General features: G+C 39.3%; 1 protein-coding gene across 8 annotated transcripts in view; it reads left to right on the top strand.

The window, feature by feature from the left end:
• Positions 1-14,934, top strand: part of osa (trithorax group protein osa) — a 521,098-nt gene extending 506,164 nt beyond the window's left edge. For all 8 annotated transcript variants that reach the window (XM_070096962.1, XM_053791422.2, XM_053791420.2 and 5 more), the window contains 2 exons: positions 11,659-11,878; positions 12,088-14,934. In XM_070096962.1, coding sequence (XP_069953063.1) covers positions 11,659-11,878; positions 12,088-14,541 — 2,674 coding nt within the window. In that variant the 3' untranslated portion in view covers positions 14,542-14,934. The remainder of the gene's footprint in view (positions 1-11,658; positions 11,879-12,087) is intronic.
• The last annotated feature ends 4,638 nt before the right edge of the window (positions 14,935-19,572 follow it).

Genomic DNA, 19,572 nt, shown 5'->3' with positions numbered 1-19,572 from the left:
CACTTACATTCTGCTCTTCTTCACACCTAAAAGATGGTATACCTCCCTGGCCAGTGCATGAAATTACTGCCTCGCTTTCTTCCTCAACATTTAAAAGTTCCTCAAAATATTCTCGCCATCTACCTAATACCTCCATCTCCCCATCTACTAACTCCCCTACTCTGTTTTTAACTGACAAATCCATACTTTCCCTAGGCTTTCTTAACTTGTTTAACTCCAAAATTTTTTCCTATTTTCATTAAAATTTCTTGACAGTGCCTCTCCCACTCTATCATCTGCTCTCCTTTTGCACTCTCTCACCACTCTCTTCACCTTTCTTTTACTCTCCATATACTCTGTATGTACAAGCATATGTATGCACACCCCTTTGGGTTTTCTTCATTATTCTTACTAGTTCTTGTTCATTTCCTCTTGTCTCCATGGGGAAGTGGAACAGAATTCTTCCCTTGTAAGCCATGAGTGTTGTAAGAGTGACTAAAATGCCAGGAGCAAAAGGCTAGTAACCCCTTCTCCAGTAATTATTACCAAATTTAAAAGATGAAACTTTTGTTTTTTCTTTTGGGTCACCCTGCCTCAGTGGGATAAGGCCAGTTTGTTGAAAGAAGATTAGAGGGTGTGGGGCTAGTGAAAGTACAGTGGACCCCCGGTTAACGAACTTTTTTCATTCCAGTAGTATGTTCAGGTGCCAGTACTGACCAAATTTTTTCCCATAAGGAATATTGTGAAGTAGATTAGTCCATTTCAGACCCCCAAACATACACGTACAAACACACTTACATAAATACACTTACATAATTGGTCGCATTTGGAGGTGATCGTTAAGCGGGGGTCCACTGTATTATCAAGAGGGCTGAGGAGGGGTTACTGAGGTGGTTTGGAATGTTTATAGAGGATTAAGCAAAATAGAATGTCTTGGAGGGTGTATAAATTTGTAGTGAAGGAAAAGAGGGATAGGGGTCATCTTAGGAATGGTTGGAAGGAGGTGGTAAAAAGTGGCTTTGTATGTGAGGAGCTTGGACATACAACAGGCATGTGCAAGCATGTTAAACAGGAGTGGAGGTAGGTGGTTTTTATGATGTGCTGTTGGAGTGGGAACAAAGTAACATTTATGAAGGGGTTCAAAGAAAACAGTTAGCTGGACTTGAATTCAGGTAGACAGAAGTACAGTGTCTGTGCTGTGATGTTGGCACACCTCTGACAAGACAATGATAGAGTAAGTGATAATAAAAGTGTTTTTCTTTTTTGGGGTCACCCCTATGACAGGGGGAGGCAGCTGATGTGTTTAAAAGAAAGTTAGTTATTTAAAAAAGTTGATCTAGTGGACATGACTTGCACTTGGTTAACAAGAATGGTGGTAAGCCGGTGAAGCATCGCTCATGGCCAGTCAAGTATAATGAAATAAAATCTACAAAGAGTACTATTCAAATTTTGCATGTTACTTAGTTCTAGTTTTATGGCATGTACTCTCAAGGATTTCTAGCCTATTATAAAACTTAGGATGCGCTTTTTCCATTGCCCTTGCATGAAATTGCGCTCTGTGATATAGCTTGGTTTACTGTATCTTATTTCCTTTAACTCTGGTGCCAGTCCCAATGCACGTCTTTGGACTTTGAGTTTCACTTTATCTTTTATTGGGTGAGGGTTTCACACCAGTGCTGCATATTCAAGGATAGATTGTGCTGTATATATGAGGTAAAGAGTGTTTGAATATGACCTTTTCTAGGTTCCTGAATGACATTACTGTGTTTATGAGCTTGGCTGGTGCTATTGCTATTAGTCTGTATATGTGCATTTTAGGGAACTGTGAATTGCTATTAATCTGTGTATGTGCATTTTAGGGTACTGGTTAGAGGTAAAGGTTATTCCTAGTACTCTGTTTCTGCTATCTCCTAGATGCTGATCATTTTTTTTGATCTCTGTTTCACATCTCCCAGTGTCATAATAATTTCTAATAATTATTTATTCTAGTATTCCCAAAGTCTGCGTGTCTTCCTGCAGTCTTCTTTGATTCACCTCAGTTTGTATTCTTCACATTTTTGGCATCACCTGTTAACATAAATATGCAGAAGTTAATTCCTGCTGTCAAGATGAACTATATGGGATCAAGCTGTAATCCATGTGGGTTTCCATTAGTTACATTATCCAGTCCTGATACTTGATCCCTTACAACAACAATTGTTTTCATATTATTTAAGTATTCCCTTAACCATGTTAATGATTTTTTTGGTTACTTCAACCTCTCACATTTGCTGAGTAGCCTTTTATGTAGCACTGTATGAAAAGTTTTCTTACAATCTAGGAATTGCAGTCTACCTGTTCTTTTCTGTATTGTTAGAACCTCTTTGTTAGCCTGTCATATGTCTGTGTGATGAATTTACAGATTTCTGGATGTTTAACAAAAACATTTCTTATATTTTTTTGACAACTTGCATGTTACACTTGTTAGAGAGGCTGAGCTGTAGTTCAGGGTATCCAGCCTATAATCTTTCTTGAATACAGTGTTGATATCATGTTTGCCATCATTTTGTCATCTGGCACATTACCATAAATAATGATTTGTTAAATTTCTTCATTGAGTGGCTTTCACAGCATTTCACCTTTTCTTAGTGTGTGGTAATCTATATGAGCCAAATGTCTTTGATGTCTTTAATCTGTAAACAGTCCAAGCAGATCTACGTTCACATGTGTAGTGCTCCAAAAGTAGATCTACGTTTTTTTTACATATTTTCAAATATAACAAAAAAAAAAGTAGATTGAAGTTTTCTAACACAAGATGATCTACTTTTTTTACATACTTTCAAATGTTGAAAAAAAACGTATATATACGTTTAGACCGTTTACGGGTTAAATACTAATTCCCAAGAAAAATAGAAAATTCACAGTTCCTTCCAGAATTACATCAAACAATTAGGAATCTCTAGCCCCTATACAAGGGCTTCATATGAAGTTCAGCTTATTCCAGGATCTCAGGAAGTGAATGGACAGTTGCTGAGCTGAAGGCTGCTGTTGTGAGCTTTGCTCACTAGTGACTTTAACCTCAGGGTGAATTAGTAGGTTACATATATCAATATGATTTTGGGAAGTGGCAGACCCGGTTGACCTTTAGATGACCGACAAGTTAGTGGGATTACATGGAAAATGGGTATTTAGCTTGTAAGAATTGTCGCTGTGAAATCTCTCTGGAAATCCTCACCCTTTTCACCTGCTTGCATGTGCTTCTTCGTATCTTATGTGACTTGTGATGTAATACTATTTGTGAAACATTATTTCACTATCTGCCCATGGGTTCAGCCTTTTTGCTTTAGGTGTAATTTTCATAATTACCAGTGTGCTTATAGAGACCTCAAGGAAATTTTGGGGTATTCTTTTTGGTAACATTTTGGTAGTTAATTGACTGATGTGGATTATTTTAATTTGATTTTTTCCTTTTCTGCTTGTTTAATTTTTTTTTTTTTTACTATCATACTATATAGTTTGACTTGAGAATGTATTATAGTTGTATATACCTAATTTTTAAAAATGCTGAATGACCTTTTAGATAGGTACTTCATATATACCAAAACTTCATTTCACATAATCATATGCTGAAGATTATTGCATTTGATAATGTAGCAACTGAAAAAATATAGATTGGCAGGATGAAGTATGGAGGTAGTGAATATAATTAGATATATGGAGTGGTTGGTACTTTTGTTCAGTAAATGAATGAAAGAAAGGAAGGTACCTAGAGATTGGCAGAGAAAGTGTATAGTTCCTTTATATAAAGGGAAGGGGGACAAAAGAGATTGTAAAAATTATAGGGGAATAAGTTTACTGAGTATGCCAGGTGAAGTGTTTGGTAGGGTTATTATGTTATTATAGAAAGAATTAGAGGTAAGACAGAGGGCAGTATTGCAGATGAACAAGGAGGCTAGAATGTGTAGGGGATGTGTAGACCAAGTGAACAATATTTATATAAAGGTAGGGAAGTTTTTCATTACATTTAGGGATTTAGAAAAGTCTTATGATAGGGTGGATAGGGAAGCAATGTGGCAGGTGTTGCAAGTGTAAGGAATAGGTGGTAAGTTTCTAATTGCTGTAAAGAGTTTTTAGGGTATAGTGAGGCTCAAGCTAAGGTGTGTGGAAGAGGAGATTACTTTCCATTACTTAGACAGGGTTGTATAATGTCACCATGGTTGTTTAACCCTTTGACTGTTTCGGTCGTGTATATACGTCTTACGAGCCACCGTGTTTGATGTATATATACTCAAATTCTAGCGGCTTCAAATCAAGCAGGAGAAAGCTGGTTGGCCCACATGTGAGAGAATGGGTCTGTGTGGTCAGTGTGCACCATATAAAAAAATCCTGGAGCATGCAGTTCATAATGAGAAAAAAAAAAAAAACTCCGACCGTGGTTTTTTTTTTTTTTTTTTTTAATTAAAATGCCGAATTTGTGATCTATTTTTGTATAGTATCTATTTTTATATTCTCGTTTTCTTGGTCTCATTTGATAGAATGGAAAACATATTATATTGGTTTTACTATGAAAAGAACCTGGAAATGGAGCTCAAAGTAGGGGAAATGTTTGATTTTTGCCGATGTTCAAAAGTAAACAATTGATGTCATTGTCCAACTAGCCATTCTAATATGTAGTCATGAATGGGTTGACATTATTTGTACAATTATTACAGTATTGCAGTAGCCTGCATAACAGTAAATCTTCTATTTTTAGTTTGAATAAAAATTCAAAATAGAAAGCAAGAATAATATCAGAGGGGCCTGGAGATGTGACTGATGAACAAAGAAAATGTTATTTTAGAGCCAGGAATGTCTGCATTGTTCATTCTGGACCTTATTTTGAAATTGTCATATTTTTTAATTTTCTTGAAATTGACCAAATTGCAAATTTCTGACCACATTATTGGGTAGTTGAAATCGGTAAATGGGCAGTTTCTTGTACTCAGTCGATAGAAAAAACAGAGTTCTAAAGAAATAGCTATGAGTTTGGTCGACTGGAACAATGGAATTAGCCGAAAATAGGGCTCAAAGTGGGCGATATCGGCAATTTGTAAATATCGCTGAGGTTGCTAACTTCGCAAGAGCATAATTCCGTCAATTTTCCATCACACTTCGTTCTTTTGGTGTCATTAAATCGGGAAAAGATTCTCTGTCATTTCATAAGAAAAATAATTTTTTTTTTTTTTTTAAATTTTGCGACACCAGGAGACACCTCAGGATTGTGGGGTGCGGCAGTCAAGGGGTTAACATGTTTATAGATGGGGTTGTTAAAGAAGTAAATCCTAGGGTGTTAGGGAGAGGGGTGGGATTAAATTATGGGGAATCAAATCAAAATGGGAGTTGACAGTTACTTCTTTGCTGATGATACTGTGCTTTTGGGAGATTCTGAAGAGAATTTGCAAAGATTAGTGGATGAGTTTTGCAGGTTGTGTAAAGGAATTAAGTTGAAAGTAAACATTGATAAGCATAAGATAATGAGGGTATCAAACGACTTAGGTAAAGAAAAGTTGGATGCATTACATTGGAGGGAGGGAGCATGAAAGAAGTGAATGTGTTCAGATATTTGGGAGTAGACTTGTCAGTAGATGATTTTATGAAGAAAGAGGTTAACCATAGAATTGTTGAAGGTATAAAGGCAAGTGGTGGATTGAGGTATCTATGGAGACAAAATAAACGTTATCCATGGAGGCAAAGGTAATGTATAAGTGAAGCACGGGTTGTAAATGCTGCAGCAAGGAGGAGGTTGGAGGCAGTGGAGATGTCATGTCTATGGGCAATGGGTGGTGTAAATATTATGCAGAAAATTCGTAGTGTGGAAATTAGAAGGTGTGGAGTTATTAAAAGTATTATTGAGAGGGCTGAAGAGGGGTTGTTGAGGTGGTTTGGTCATTTAGAGAAGTTTTGAGCAAAGTATTGACTTGGAGGGTGTATAAATCTGTAGTGGAGGGGAGGAGGGGTAGGGATCATCCTAGGAAAGGATGGAGGGAGGGGGTAAAAGATGTTTTTGTGTACCAGGAGTTTGGACATGCAGCAGGCATGTGTGATAGTGAATGGAGACAATTGGTCTTTGGGACACGACGAGCTGTTGGAGTGTGAACAGGGTAATATTTTGTGAAGGGATTCAATGAAATCCAGTTAGCTGGTCTTGAATCCTGGAGGTGGGAACTACATTGCCTGGATTTTAACCATTTCGGGGTCCATCCCGTAGATCTACGGCTTTACATTCAGGGTCCAAACCATAGATCTACGCCATGAGCTCAGCTCACTCTGATAAGCTGCGAGTGGTAAATTTAGGCTTAGATATGAGAGAATACATCTATGTGGTATGTGTGCACCACATAAAACAAATCCTGTAGCACACAGTGTATAATGAGAGAAAAAAACTGAGACCATGATTTTTTATTAAAACAGCGACTTTCCAGTGTTTTTTCATATGTTATAGTCATATTTGCAATTTCTTGGTCTCATTTGATAGAATGGAAGACATATTACAGAAATAGAGATGATTTTGATTGGTTTTAGCACTGGAAATGACTTGAAACTGAGCTCAAAGTAGCGGAAATGTTAAATTTTTGCCGATGTTCAAGAGTAAACAAACGACCTCACACGTCTAATACACGCCATCTGGTGGATCTAATATACATTCACAAATGTGGTGATGATATTTATACAATTATTACAATATTACATAACAGTGAATCTTCTATTTTTTGGTTTGAATAAAAATTCATTATGTGAATAAAAAATCAAAATGGAATTCATTTGTAAAGCCACAAAACATAACTAATGAACAGAGGAAATGTTAGTTTAGTTCCAGGAATACCTGGATTGTTTATTCTGGACCCTATTTTGAAATTGGAATATTTTGAACTTTGTGTTAAATTGGCCAAATTACCAATTTCCGATCACTTTATTTTGTAGTTGAAACAGTTGGCTTGGCAATTTCTTGTGCTCAATCGATAGAAGAGAAGTAATACTAGTGAAATAGCTAAGAATTTGGTCGACTGGAATAATATAATTGGCCTAAAATGGGAGTCAAAGTCGGCAAAATCGCCAATTCGTAAATATCGCTGACACATCAAAATTCACGAGAGCATAATTTCGTCAATTTTCCATCAAATTTCGTAGTTTTTGTTTTATTACCTTCAGAAAAAGATTCTCTACCATTTCATAAGAAAAAATAGCAAATTTTTTTTTTTTTGGAAAATTCTTTGACACTGGTGCACCCTTTGAAATTTGGCCTCTGGACCCTGAAAGGGTTAAAGGAGGGGTTTGTGATATTGACTGGTTGGAGTGACATCTAAGCTGTTGTATCTGAGTGTCTCTGCAAAGACAGTGATTATGTGTGGATGTTGTTGAAATTGTTGAATGATGGTGAAAGTGTTTCTTTTTTGGGTCACCCTGCCTCGGTGGGAGACAGCCGACGTGTTAAAATTTATGTATTATACAGTAATATGTAGTACTTGCTTTTGACAGCTAGCAGTGCCTATAATGTTGCAGATGTGAAAAGATAGGAATTATTAGAAGGTTGCTATTTTTAACTCAAGAAATCATAATATGATGATTGCAAACAAATTACATAATGGCTGAGGCTGGATGGAACCTATGGCAAGTGAGTCTATGGTTAGTACACTGTTGTTTTTTTAACATACCACTTTTACAGGCTAAGAAGTAATTATGGATAGTGTATTGTAAGTACATTATTGAGGTGGTGCATCAGATATTTATGAATTAAATGGATCCCTCCTGAAATGGTTTACACCAATGAAGCTCTGGCTCATGAAACTCCTTTAAGAGAATTGTGAAGTAAAAAATATATACTCTGTGTGGATGTTGATGTGTCTGTGTGGGAGGGGGGGAGTGGTTACCAGATTGGCTCTCTCCTGCGTAAGAAGAAAATGCAGTCACCATTATTCATTTAATTTTTGTCTTGCCAGAAATGTGGTGATATCATAATTCAGATTACTCTGATTAGCACTGCCAATCCCACATCCAGGGCTCAAGTCCAGCTAACTGGTTTTCCTTAATCCTTTCATTAGAGGTATCTTGCTCACATTGCAGTAGCATGTTTATTACAAACCTTTTGTCTCCACACATGCCTGCTGGATGCTTAACCAACCATGAGTACCTTCTTCCCACTTATCAAACACTGTCTCTGTCTGCCCTATCAATTCCTCTTGAGTATTTTGTATATTGCTATTATGTCTCCCCTGGTTCTTCTGTCCTCCGAGATCATTAGATTCAATTATTTTAGTCTTACCTTATAGCTCATACCTACTGGAAAAGTTGTTCCATACTTCTGCACTTTCTCCAGTTTCTTAACATGCTTCCTCAGGTGTGGGTTCCACACTGATGTTGCATACTCCACTATGGGCCTGACATATATTGTAGGAAGCACCTGGAATGACTGTTAAGCTTTCTGAAGGCCACTCTCCGGTTTGTCATTCAAGCATTGGCTACAGAAGTTATTCGATTGGTGTGAGCCCTGGTGATATGGTAGGCACTATGTATACTCCCAGGTCCTCTCTGAATGAAGTCTTCAGCCTCTCCTTAAATCTATACTGTGTTGGTCTTCTGGTCCTTTTCTCAGTCTTGATAACCCTGCATTTACTGGGGTTGACTTCAAGCAACCATTTGTCTGACCAACCCTGCAGTTTGTCCTGATCTGTTTGCAGCCTTTCCCCTTCCTCATCTGTTGTGTTCTTATTAGTTTTCATCATCATCAAACAGATACTTCTGACTCAATTCCTTGTGGTATGTTGGTCACGTGTGGTATGTCCAGAAATGGGACTGGTCCTAATACCAATCATTGTGGTTCACTGCTTGTTTCTCTTCCCCATTCTAGCATCTCTTGCTGGACAGTCACTCTTTGCTTCCTTCCTCTAAGGTACTCTTTGATCCACCAGAGTATGTTCCTAGTTATTTCTGCCTGCTTCTCAAATTTTTGCCATAAATCTCATGTGGGGTTCAGTGTCAAATGCCTTCTTTATTTTTTTTTTTTTTATTTACACAAGGTTTTTACAGGGCTAGGTTAAGAGTTCCTACTTTTATTTACAAGCTGAGAACTGTTACCTGTTTCAGCTTAATTGAAAGCCTTTTTGTTAAGAAACATACAAATAGGGAACATGATAAAGTTGGAGACATCTGTCGGCCAGTGATTTCATTTTGTCAACTGAGTTTATATCACTGATGTCGTTAGGTTGAACAAACATGTTCCAGACTTATTCTTAGAATGAACGATCTCGGATGAAGTGAAGTTCTTGAGAGGAGTACAACCATCTTGTGATGTAGAAGCTGTCTTCTCACTGCCCATGAGGTAGTCAAGAGTGGTACATTAACATGGCTTTTTATGTAGCAGTACGACCACTCGCATCTCTCTGATGTTGAAGACTCTGCTAAAATGACAGATCTATCTAGGTGCAAAAAATGAGTTGTCTTGCTCTGTTCTCCCATTCATTCTTTTCACTGCTCCAGCATTACCATCATGGTGTCTAGAGACCATCATTTGTGTTTTCTCAAGCAAATGCAACCTGATATAATTTTTGTCAGGCTGATATAACTGTTAGCTAGTAATTAATTTAACTGAGAGCAGCTGACATTTCTTCTCTTGGATAAGGTTATTGAAGTAGACATTACATAACAATGTCCCAAGCACACTTCCACAGGGTATGCTGGCACCAGTTTAGTGTCTTGTTGACTCATCACCATTAAGAACTATTCTTAGAGATCTACCTTGATGGTAATCACTAAGGAGCGGGTAGTGCAGAGTCAGAGACTACTTGTGTTTGTGATTTTACCGAGAGTCCCTGGTGTCATACTAAGTCAAAAGTGCCAGCAATGTCCAGTGCTACTACACAACTAATCACGGATTCATCCATCTACTCGCAACACAAAATGGAGAGGTTGAATAGCAGATCAGCAGCAGAGTGATCTTTTCCGAGTGGTAGTCGACAAACTGAATAACTTCCTGCGAGATTATTTTCTCAAGAATCTTGCAAGTGAATGACAGGAGTGACACTGGTCTATAGTTGCTGATTTATGCTCTGCTCCTCTTTTTGTGAACCAGGGCTGCATTTGCCACTTTCCACAGAGAAGGCCATTTACACTGTTCTAAACAGTGCTGATGTGAGTTAGCACGACTCGAAATCGTAATGACACGATTGCAAACAAACCATACCACGGGTGGGGTTAGAACCCGCGATCAGAGAGTCTCAAAACTTCATCATGGCCACGCTAGCTGGGGATTCGTCTATAAAAACTTGCATTTGTTGTCACAGTGATGCCTGTGCTAACCTTTATGGTGTATAAATATACCTAGTTGTATGAATCTCATTGTGGCTAGCTGGCCCAGTGGCTAATGCGACGGTCTGGAGTTTTGAGACTCTCTGATAGCAGGTTCTAACCCCGCCTGTGGTATGGTTTATGTGAGTTAGAGGTGATGCTAGCTTGTTTGCACATGTACTCAGCAATCTTGGGCTCACCTTATCTGGACCCACAGCCTTTTCTTGGTACAGGTCCTGTCTATGATATTGCAATCCATCCAGCCCTCTTTCTGCTGTTTCTTGTTCATTACTTTGTCATAGAATTCCAAAAGGTTGGTAAGCCCTCGCTGGTTGTTGTTTATGAAGCCTTCTCTCTCCAGGTGCTCTACCACTCTCCTGACTATCTTCATTACCTAGCGTGGTATACATGTCAGCAAAACTGGCCAATAGTTCAGTGCCTTTTACTCATCTTTCATAAATATAAGTACTACTTATTGTCTTACATTTACACTTGCACACCAACCTACCTACCTACCTACGTACTTCAGTATATGTACTATATGATTACAGGGTTCGAGTCTTGGCTCCTGGCCCCACCTCTCTGCTTGCTGCTTGCCAGATTCACTCCTAGCCTCTTGATCCCTATCATACATATTATTAAAACTATGTATGGAGTCTGCCTCCACTTCTTCATTGAGGTCATTCCACTTCATGTGCACCCTAAGACTGAAGAAATACTTACTGACATCCCTGTGACTTAGCTGTGTCCCTTGTACCTGTTTCCTGCCTCTCAAACAGCCTGTCCATGTCTGCCCTATCAATATCTCTTAGTATTTTGTATGTTGTCATGTGTGTGCGTGTGCAGTAAGCTTTCCATACAACAGACCAAGTTTGATTCATTGATATTAGTAGTGTGTGCGCCTGGCAGGCTCTCTGAACGGACCATGTCTGTTGCATTGGGCATTTTGAAACAACGAGTTTGTTTGATCAAAGGACACCTCCCTTCTATCAGTACATTATACCAAGGTTTCACTGTACTGTATATTGAAATAATAGAAAAGAAAGAATCTTGTTAAATTAATATGGTACAGCTTGACTCGTGATAGATCAAAAGCTTAAAATTAGCTTGCCTGTTATGTTGTTTCAGATTCAGGGTCATTAGGATATTTGATATTATTGCACTGGGTTGTGGGAAAAAGTTAGGACAACACTGCTCTAAGGCACATTTACATACTCATTTTCATCTATAAAGGAGTATTGCACAATCTCCAAATAACAGTCTCCGAACATGCTGTTACACGTAATCAAATCAGTATCCTAATTTTGTTGCTTTAATCTTAGGTATACTATATAGGTTGTCAGTGCAATGTCAAATATAACCTGTGTCACATATTTCCAGGTGTGGTTTAGCAGCAGAAGTAACGTGGGCCCTAGATGTATTAAATATACTGCTCTTTGATGATCAAACGGTCGTTTACTTTGGCCTGCATCATATGCCAGGTCTACTCGAAGCACTAATTGAGCATCTAAGACGTGGTCTCATCAATATGTTCGATATTTGCTCAGAACTTGAGTTAGGTCGGGATGATGAAGCCACTGGAGCTAACAAGAGGGTCAAGGTATGGCAGTGTTTATAACATTACATTTTGTATATATTGAATATGTATTCTGTTAAGTGATTAAATGCTAATTTATGTTCAATTATTGTCCTTTGTAAAGAGCCTCTCAAAATATTGTTAATCACCTTGAAATGTGGCTCACTCTGTTTATATTGTTTCTTTGAGATATGATAGTTAATACTAATCTTCATGTGGTGTTGGGTTTTCAGGCAGAACAGCATGATGACACTGATAGACCATGGTATCTCCGGCCTCCGCCATCGCCTACCCTCGAGTTGGACCTAGGAAAATTAGAAGAGGATGATCCTAATAACAAAGAAGAGGTTTTAAAAGGGTCAGAAGATTTTACTCTTGTCACTAAAACTGGCAAGATTGTGAAATTTGTTAAAAGAGATGGAGAGCTGTTTATGAGGGAGGGAATTCGGGAGTGGGATAAGTGGGAGGGATTCAGTTCTGGAGTTGATACGTGGTCTGTAGGTGGAGGTGAGTGTACAGCCCACATAATCTGTAATATGCAGAGCTCTGTACCTCCCCTGCTGTTTACACGGTTACTACCGGGAAAGGACGGAAAAATTACTGAAGTTAAAGTAGAGGAAGTGAAGGAAATCAAAGAGGAAATAATAGAAGAAAAAAAGGTGGAAGTGGTGCAAATAAAAGAGGAACCAGTTAAGGACAAAGTAATTGACTTATTGGCTGAAATGCAGGAAAAAAAGGTGGAAAAGATGGAAGACCTTATTTCTAGGGAAAAGTGTGACAACTCCAAAGATAATGAGTCAACAGACAAACTTTTTAGTCAAAGGGTGAATAGAGTAAATAATTCAAGGAAGAGTAAACTAGATGAAATATTTAAGAAATTAAAGAAGGAACCTATTGAAGATAACAGTGACAATAAGAAAAGTGTAAAAGAGGTTTGTGTTTTGAAAAAAGAAACTGAAGTGCACCAAGACTTTAGTAGTGTGGTAGTGAAACAGGAACCAACTAGTGATAAGGTACCTGAGGTAAAACAAGAGGAAGTATCTCTCAATAAGCAGGACACTAAAGAAAAGTTAGAAAGGCGAGAAAGCAATGGGTCTAGAAGGGAGAGTGGTGGGTTTAAGAGACCGCATGAAGATCTAGAAGAGGAGTCATGGAGTCCAGATGAAGCATCGCTAAGCACAACAACGGAAGGTCAAGACTGGCTAGCTCGTAGGGTCATGTGTGTTGGTACAGTAATCAGGAACCTATCCTTCATTCCAGGAAATGAAGACATAATGAGTAAGTCTGCATCTTTGCTAGCCTTACTGGGCAAGACAATCTTGTTGCACCATGAACATCCTCAACGCACTCCTTCCACAGCACATTATGACCGTGATGAGGAAGCAGACTTGAGTGATTGGTGCAGCTCTCTCGCTCCTGATACACATTGGTGGTGGCCCTATCTTCATCATGTTCATGAGAATACATTGGTCACTTTAGCAAATATGGCAGGCAACCTTGACTTGTCTGTTTACCCTGAAGAGATCTCACGACCCCTGTTAAATGGCCTTCTACACTGGGCAACGTGTCCTGCTTCATATGGGCAAGATCCATTCCCAGGTGGTGGAAGTTCTATACAATCAGCGTTATCACCTCAGCGTCTTGCTCTGGAGGCTCTGGTTAAGCTTTGTGTGCTTGATCAGAATACAGACTTGGTTTTGGCAACACCTCCATTTACTCGTTTGGATAACCTGTGTGGCCAGCTGACTCGCTTTATGTGTCGTGGGGAAGATCAAGTGTTACGAGAGTTCTCTATAAACCTCCTTCATTACTTCTCTGCAGCAGATTCAGGTGTTGCCAGAGTCATAGCCATGCAAAATGGATGTGTTTCTCTTCTTGTTGCTTTCATTGAAGAAGCAGAAGCAGCAGCAATGAATGTAGCAAATGTTCAAGGTGTTAGTGCTCTAAAAGAAAACCCAGAACTAATGGGAACAAGTTTAGATATGGTGCGACGGTCAGCTAACACTTTGGTACACCTCTCACGAGTACCGGCCAATGCTCATGTGTTATCCAATACTGAGAACAGACTATTAACTTTGGTCATGAGCCAGATATTGGACACTTATGTTGCATCTCAATTGTCACAGGTGTTATTTAATGTAGCCCAGGTGCAAGTTGACCTTTCCCAATATTCACCTTGCCCCTCCCCACCATCCTCACCACCTACTACAGCACAAGCTTCTGAGTCAACTAAAACTCCAGATGCCCCCATGGATGTGAAGTCACCATCAGATGTACCCAACATTCAATCTGCCTCAGTTGCCACAGCCATCAGCTTGGCAGTTAATCATGACTCAACATCCAACGAGTACGATAAACCTAATTCATCCCCTAATCCTGCTTCTGCCATGGCTACCGCTTCAACCCCTTTCTCACTTCCCACCACAACCACCACTGTAACCCCTTCCCCGGTCCCTGCTGCTGCACCAAGCCTAGGTAAAGTTCCCACACCTAATTTAACCCCTGCACCAATCACAGCAAATACTCCTATATTTACCCCACAATTAACCCTGTCAGTTAAGCCAACAAATACCCCTACAATTGCCCCCACCCAAACCACAAACTCTGAGTCAACCTCAATGTGCGAGTCCTTGGCGGCAACTACTCCAGTCCCCATGGAAGCACCAGCAGCCAATCCCTCGTCTTAGTAGCGGGTGGGTAAACCCAGTGAGCGTGTAGGCCTCTCTCAGCCATGTGTGGTACAAACTGTGTGGTGGGGGGTGACACTATGCCCCCCTAGGGTCCCCCCTGGTCCCAGGGCCCCCTAGTGTCTCAGCTGGGCCCTTGCAAGGACCACCTCAGTGATATTGAGTCCTACCAGGCATTAGGACTCTCAGTGTTGTGTACAGTAATTAAAGTAAGATGATGTGTGTCCTGCTGTAAGCAGTGTCTGTGAATTATTCTAAAGTGCGAGTGTAGCCAGCAAACAAGTCTGTGAAAGTCTGTGTATTTGTACTTTTCAATGTACAGAAGTCTGTACTCATCTCAGCTGTATTTCTTGGATTTAAAGAAAGTTGTAGAAAGAAAAGTATTCAGAGAAACAGTCTTTCCTTATCCTGTTTCTTTATCTTATGAATTTGTTTAAAGATCTTTAGTAATGTGAAGAGATTGGGTGTGTATGTGTGTGTGTGGTTATTGATGTTATATGTTGCTCTTCAAAGTTGTCCTCATTTAATTTTGAATACCTGAAAAAATGAGTTTGATTATGGTGTCATTAAACATATTTACTAAATGTTGTGTGAAGATTTTTCATAATGATTTTTTTATATATTTATTGAATTTACCATATGCAATATATACATATTTAGCTAAATGTTCAGTAATTTATCAGCACCTCAGCCAAGTCTGAATATATTCAGTAGGCTTACAGTGTAGTATATTAAAGTGGAGGAAAGTGGTTATAGAAATTATACTCTGATTTGAAGGATGAAAATAAGGATGACCTTTTTTTTTTTCTCTCTCTCAAAATTTTAATGTCAGTATGTAAACCAGATGAGACTATTGCTCCAAACATAGACAGCTAGTTTCAGTAGTTTCTATTTTGTGAATTTTTGTGGCAACTCGATATAATGAATGCACAGCCGGATTACCTTGAAAGATAACTGCGACTCTGAATATCTTCCCAGATATAAGTAGATCACATCACACCTGAATTAGATTTTTCCTACTCCAAGCATGGGGAAACCATACCACATGCTCAGACTAGATTATTATTATAATCAAAAAGAAGCGCTAAGCCACAAGGGCTATACAGCATGCTCAGACTAGAGTTTTTCAGTTTTCTGAGCATTGGGGAATTACACTGCATATCCATACCAGATATTTTTCCCACCTTGTAAGTTTGGGGATGGGAATCATATTACACACCTAAACTAGGTCTTCATACTTCCCAAGTTTCTTAAATTCCAACACAATAAGAATGGATCAATTAAGTTTTGATTATATCTCTTGATACTGTATCCAGCATAGATCAGTTGTACTTATGCTTGATCCTTATTAGTGTATGGTAGTGTACTTTCTAATAGAACATTTTCTGTACGTTCATAAACCTTTGGTTCTTTTTTATTCATTGCTCAGTAAATTTATGTTCATTATAGATACTTATGACAATCATATTTTCTGCAGTCTTGAAAGATTCCAGCGTTAATGTGCACTGTACTCTTTGGCCGAATCCAAATATAAGTTTGAGGCCTGGTTATCATTGTTGTATTACCATTAAATTTTATTACATTTTTATGGTGGTTTGCCAAGGCAGTGTGTGCGCTTTGTTAAAAACAGGAATGACCTTTACAGGCAAGAAAGCAAGGTGCCAGGAGGTATAGATCTGATGTTTAATAATTTACCAATAATAATTTTAGTCTCCAGAAATATCGTTTACCTTTTGTCATAGTCTATATTTTTAATAATTTTGCAAGTTAAACATGAAAATTTAGTGCCAACATCTTTATTAATTGTTAATTATATCACATGCAAGCAGCAGCACAGAGTATTTGAAATGTTGTGTGGATGGACTAGCTACATGTATTAGATTTTGGCATCATTGGCAACTAGATTCTTTTTTTACACTGATAGTTTTTACATGTACTTTGTTTCTTATGGAATGCAATAGCACATTTCCTTATGTCCTACTTTCCCTCATTATTGTTTAGTATATACCATACTGATAATGACTATTTTAATGCATAGTTAATAGTCATAAGAATTTGTTGCACTTTTGTGAAACAAATCTTCAGAATCATATAAATGCTTATTCATTGCTGTTAAGTCTTTGGGTACTTGTAATGTTGTAGAGACATAAAAATGCAATCACCAGGAAATGTTTATTGGAATCAAGTCAGTCCTGGGACCTTGGTCATTCCAAGAACCTTATAGTGATCAAGATCCCAGGACTGAAACAATTCCAGTAAATATTTCTTAGTGATTGCATTGTGTGTCTTTATTCACTACTTGTCGGTATTATATACCCTTGTATCCATACTTGGAATGTGAAATTAGTCAACTACTTCTTGTGATATGCAGCAAGTACAGGATGAACCAGAATTAGGGTAAAAAAGAAACATCTTGTAAGTGAAAGAAAATTTAGTTTTTCTTTTTTTTTTTTTTTTTTTTTTTTCTTTTTGAGACAATTTAGATGGCCCATTGTCTATAGTGACTGGAAGTAATAATAACATGTATTGTTAAAGATGTTGCAGCTTCTAATTTAGTACTTAAGGTGGTGTGTTCTAACATGTGCATACAAGAACCAAATTATACACATTCTCTTTAGTTTTCATTGTTACAATTTTGGTTTTGCGTATGTTGTATTTTTGTTTTTTGGGGAGAAAACAACATACAAAAGTTTAGGAAATTATAGTTATATATATACAATGTTTATACATACATGTATATGTATGTTTATATATGGGACGAAATATCTGGCAGTGCAGTGTATCGGCAAACCCAGACATAGTTAACTCTTTCTCTGTCCTGACTCCGGAAATTAATATGGCTCTCAGTGTACACTTCTTTTTTAAGTTACTTTTTCTTCTGAAATGGTAGACAGTCTATTTCTGAAGGTAATGACAAAAAGTAGAAAATTCGATGAAAACCTTAATCGGGTCACACAGGCACAAAGTTAGCAGTCTGGGCGCAATTTATGTGCCAATTCCAATTCTCCCTTCGACCAAATTCTTAATTATTTCACAAGAAACCACCCATTCAACTATCAGAACTACCCTATAAATTTATTATTATTATAATCAAAAAGAAGCGCTAAGCCACAAGGGCTATACAGCACTACCCTATAAAGCATGCTAGACACTTCAGGCACTAAGACAACATTTTCTCTCTTCATTATTCATGTCCTTAGGCCTCCTTTATGACCCTTGTAGGTTTAGCACTTCATTTTATATTATAATAATAGGCCTCTCCTATTATTACACTTGCCTTAGTTTGAATTCATCGCACAAAAATCAAAGATTTACCTTATTTCTCCTCTTCAAGGGGGGCTCCTTGGCGTGGTGAAGAGGCTCTTGGTCTGAGGAATTAGACCTATCGGTCTTCTTCCTCAGACCGAACCTAATTACCCCCCAATCTCCCCTCCCCTATCCCATCCTCCCCATCCTCCCCTTTTTCCTTTCCTCCTCCTCCTCCCCACTCCTCCCTTTTGCCCTTCCTCTTTTTGTCCTTTGGGATTTCTCCCACAGGCACGCTAGTTCCTAGGTAGAGGAAAGGACACCGGGGTCGATCCCATTCCGTTGAGGTTTCTTGGCGGTGGCGTAGTTTGCCGTGGAATCTGGATTGCCTAGGGATGTCCCGATCCCTCTCCGGTATCCCGGAGTAGCTTTGGGTGTCTTTTGGGCGACGGGTGTATCTCTGGAAGCCACCTTTCGGATTCCGGGGGTGGTGGCTGAAGGAGGTATGCTTTGTGGCGGATATCCGGCCGCCCTCTCTTTTGTCCACCGAGGTAGCTCGGCAGATGTGAGGTTGCTATCCCAGATTGCTGGTTTACTGGCATGAAGGGTAGGGTATGGCACGGGTTCCATGCTGCATCTGCGCTACTAGCGGTGTCGAGTCCTCTTGGGCGCGGAGGGAGATTTCTGGCCCTTTCATTCCTCCTAGGAACTATCCCTCCCCGGTCCCCCCTTTTTTTTTCTTTTTTTTATTTTTATTTTCTTTTCTTCTTTCTTTTTTTTTCTTAAAAACAAAAAGAAAGAAGTAACCTAACCATGGCAGCCCTAGTCCATGAACCTGGTACCCCCGGGCCCCTTCTTGATACCGCACCCCGTTCTGACCCCGCCTCGTCTTTGGACCACTCTTCAGACATTCCTCATGCCTCTGTACCTATTGCCGGTGCTGTTTCCTCACCTGCTTCAGGTACTGAGGCCTCGACTGACTCCTTCGATTTACCAGACCTTCGCTCTCCTCTGACTATGCTTCCGGCCTCTCCCTCTACGGTGCGGCAATTTTCAAATCGCCGACCCGTTCCACGTCGGACCAACTCTGGTCCCACGCCTAAACGTCAACGACAATTACCTGCTGATGATACTTCTCCACCTTCACTTTCTCGTTCTTCTCAGAAAAGATCGACACGTCCTTCACTACCTTTCCACGCTCAGTTTCAGACTGAACAGTGGACTAAATTCTTCACTTTACGACCAACTTCCTCTACTGCCTATCTTTCTGACCATAGTATTGGCAAGGCACTCCTACGCCATGTTGGTAAAGATATTTCTTTTCATGCTCTTAAGAGCGGTACGCGCATCATTACCGTACAGAATGCTACCCAGGCTCGTGAGCTCTCTCGTCTTTCCCATATAGATACTGTTCCTGTCACCCTTGAAAAACATCATTCCCTCAATTCTTGTAGTGGTACCGTTATTCTGCCCCATACCATAGTTCAACAAAATTTCCAGACATGTGGCACCGACATTCTAGAACAGCTGGAACTCCAAGATCTCCCAATCCTCAAGGTAGACACTTACGTTCTTCCTGCCCGTGGGCGGAGACGATACCCTAGCAATGTGGCTCGTTTAACTTTTGACAGCCGAGAACTCCCATCCTCAGTTTATATAGCAGGACATCGGTTACAAGTTCGAAAGGTGATCCCTACACCACAACAGTGTAGAAATTGCTGGCGATTTGGCCATCCAGCGAAATATTGCAGATCTATCGCCGAATGCCCAGTCTGTGGTGCCGAT

This window comes from Cherax quadricarinatus, chromosome 55 (assembly GCF_038502225.1).
Source record: "Cherax quadricarinatus isolate ZL_2023a chromosome 55, ASM3850222v1, whole genome shotgun sequence".
Classification (NCBI taxonomy): Eukaryota; Metazoa; Arthropoda; class Malacostraca; order Decapoda; family Parastacidae; genus Cherax; species Cherax quadricarinatus.
The sequence above is the reverse complement of the archived record's forward strand: the minus strand, read 5'-3'. Positions and strand labels throughout refer to the sequence as shown.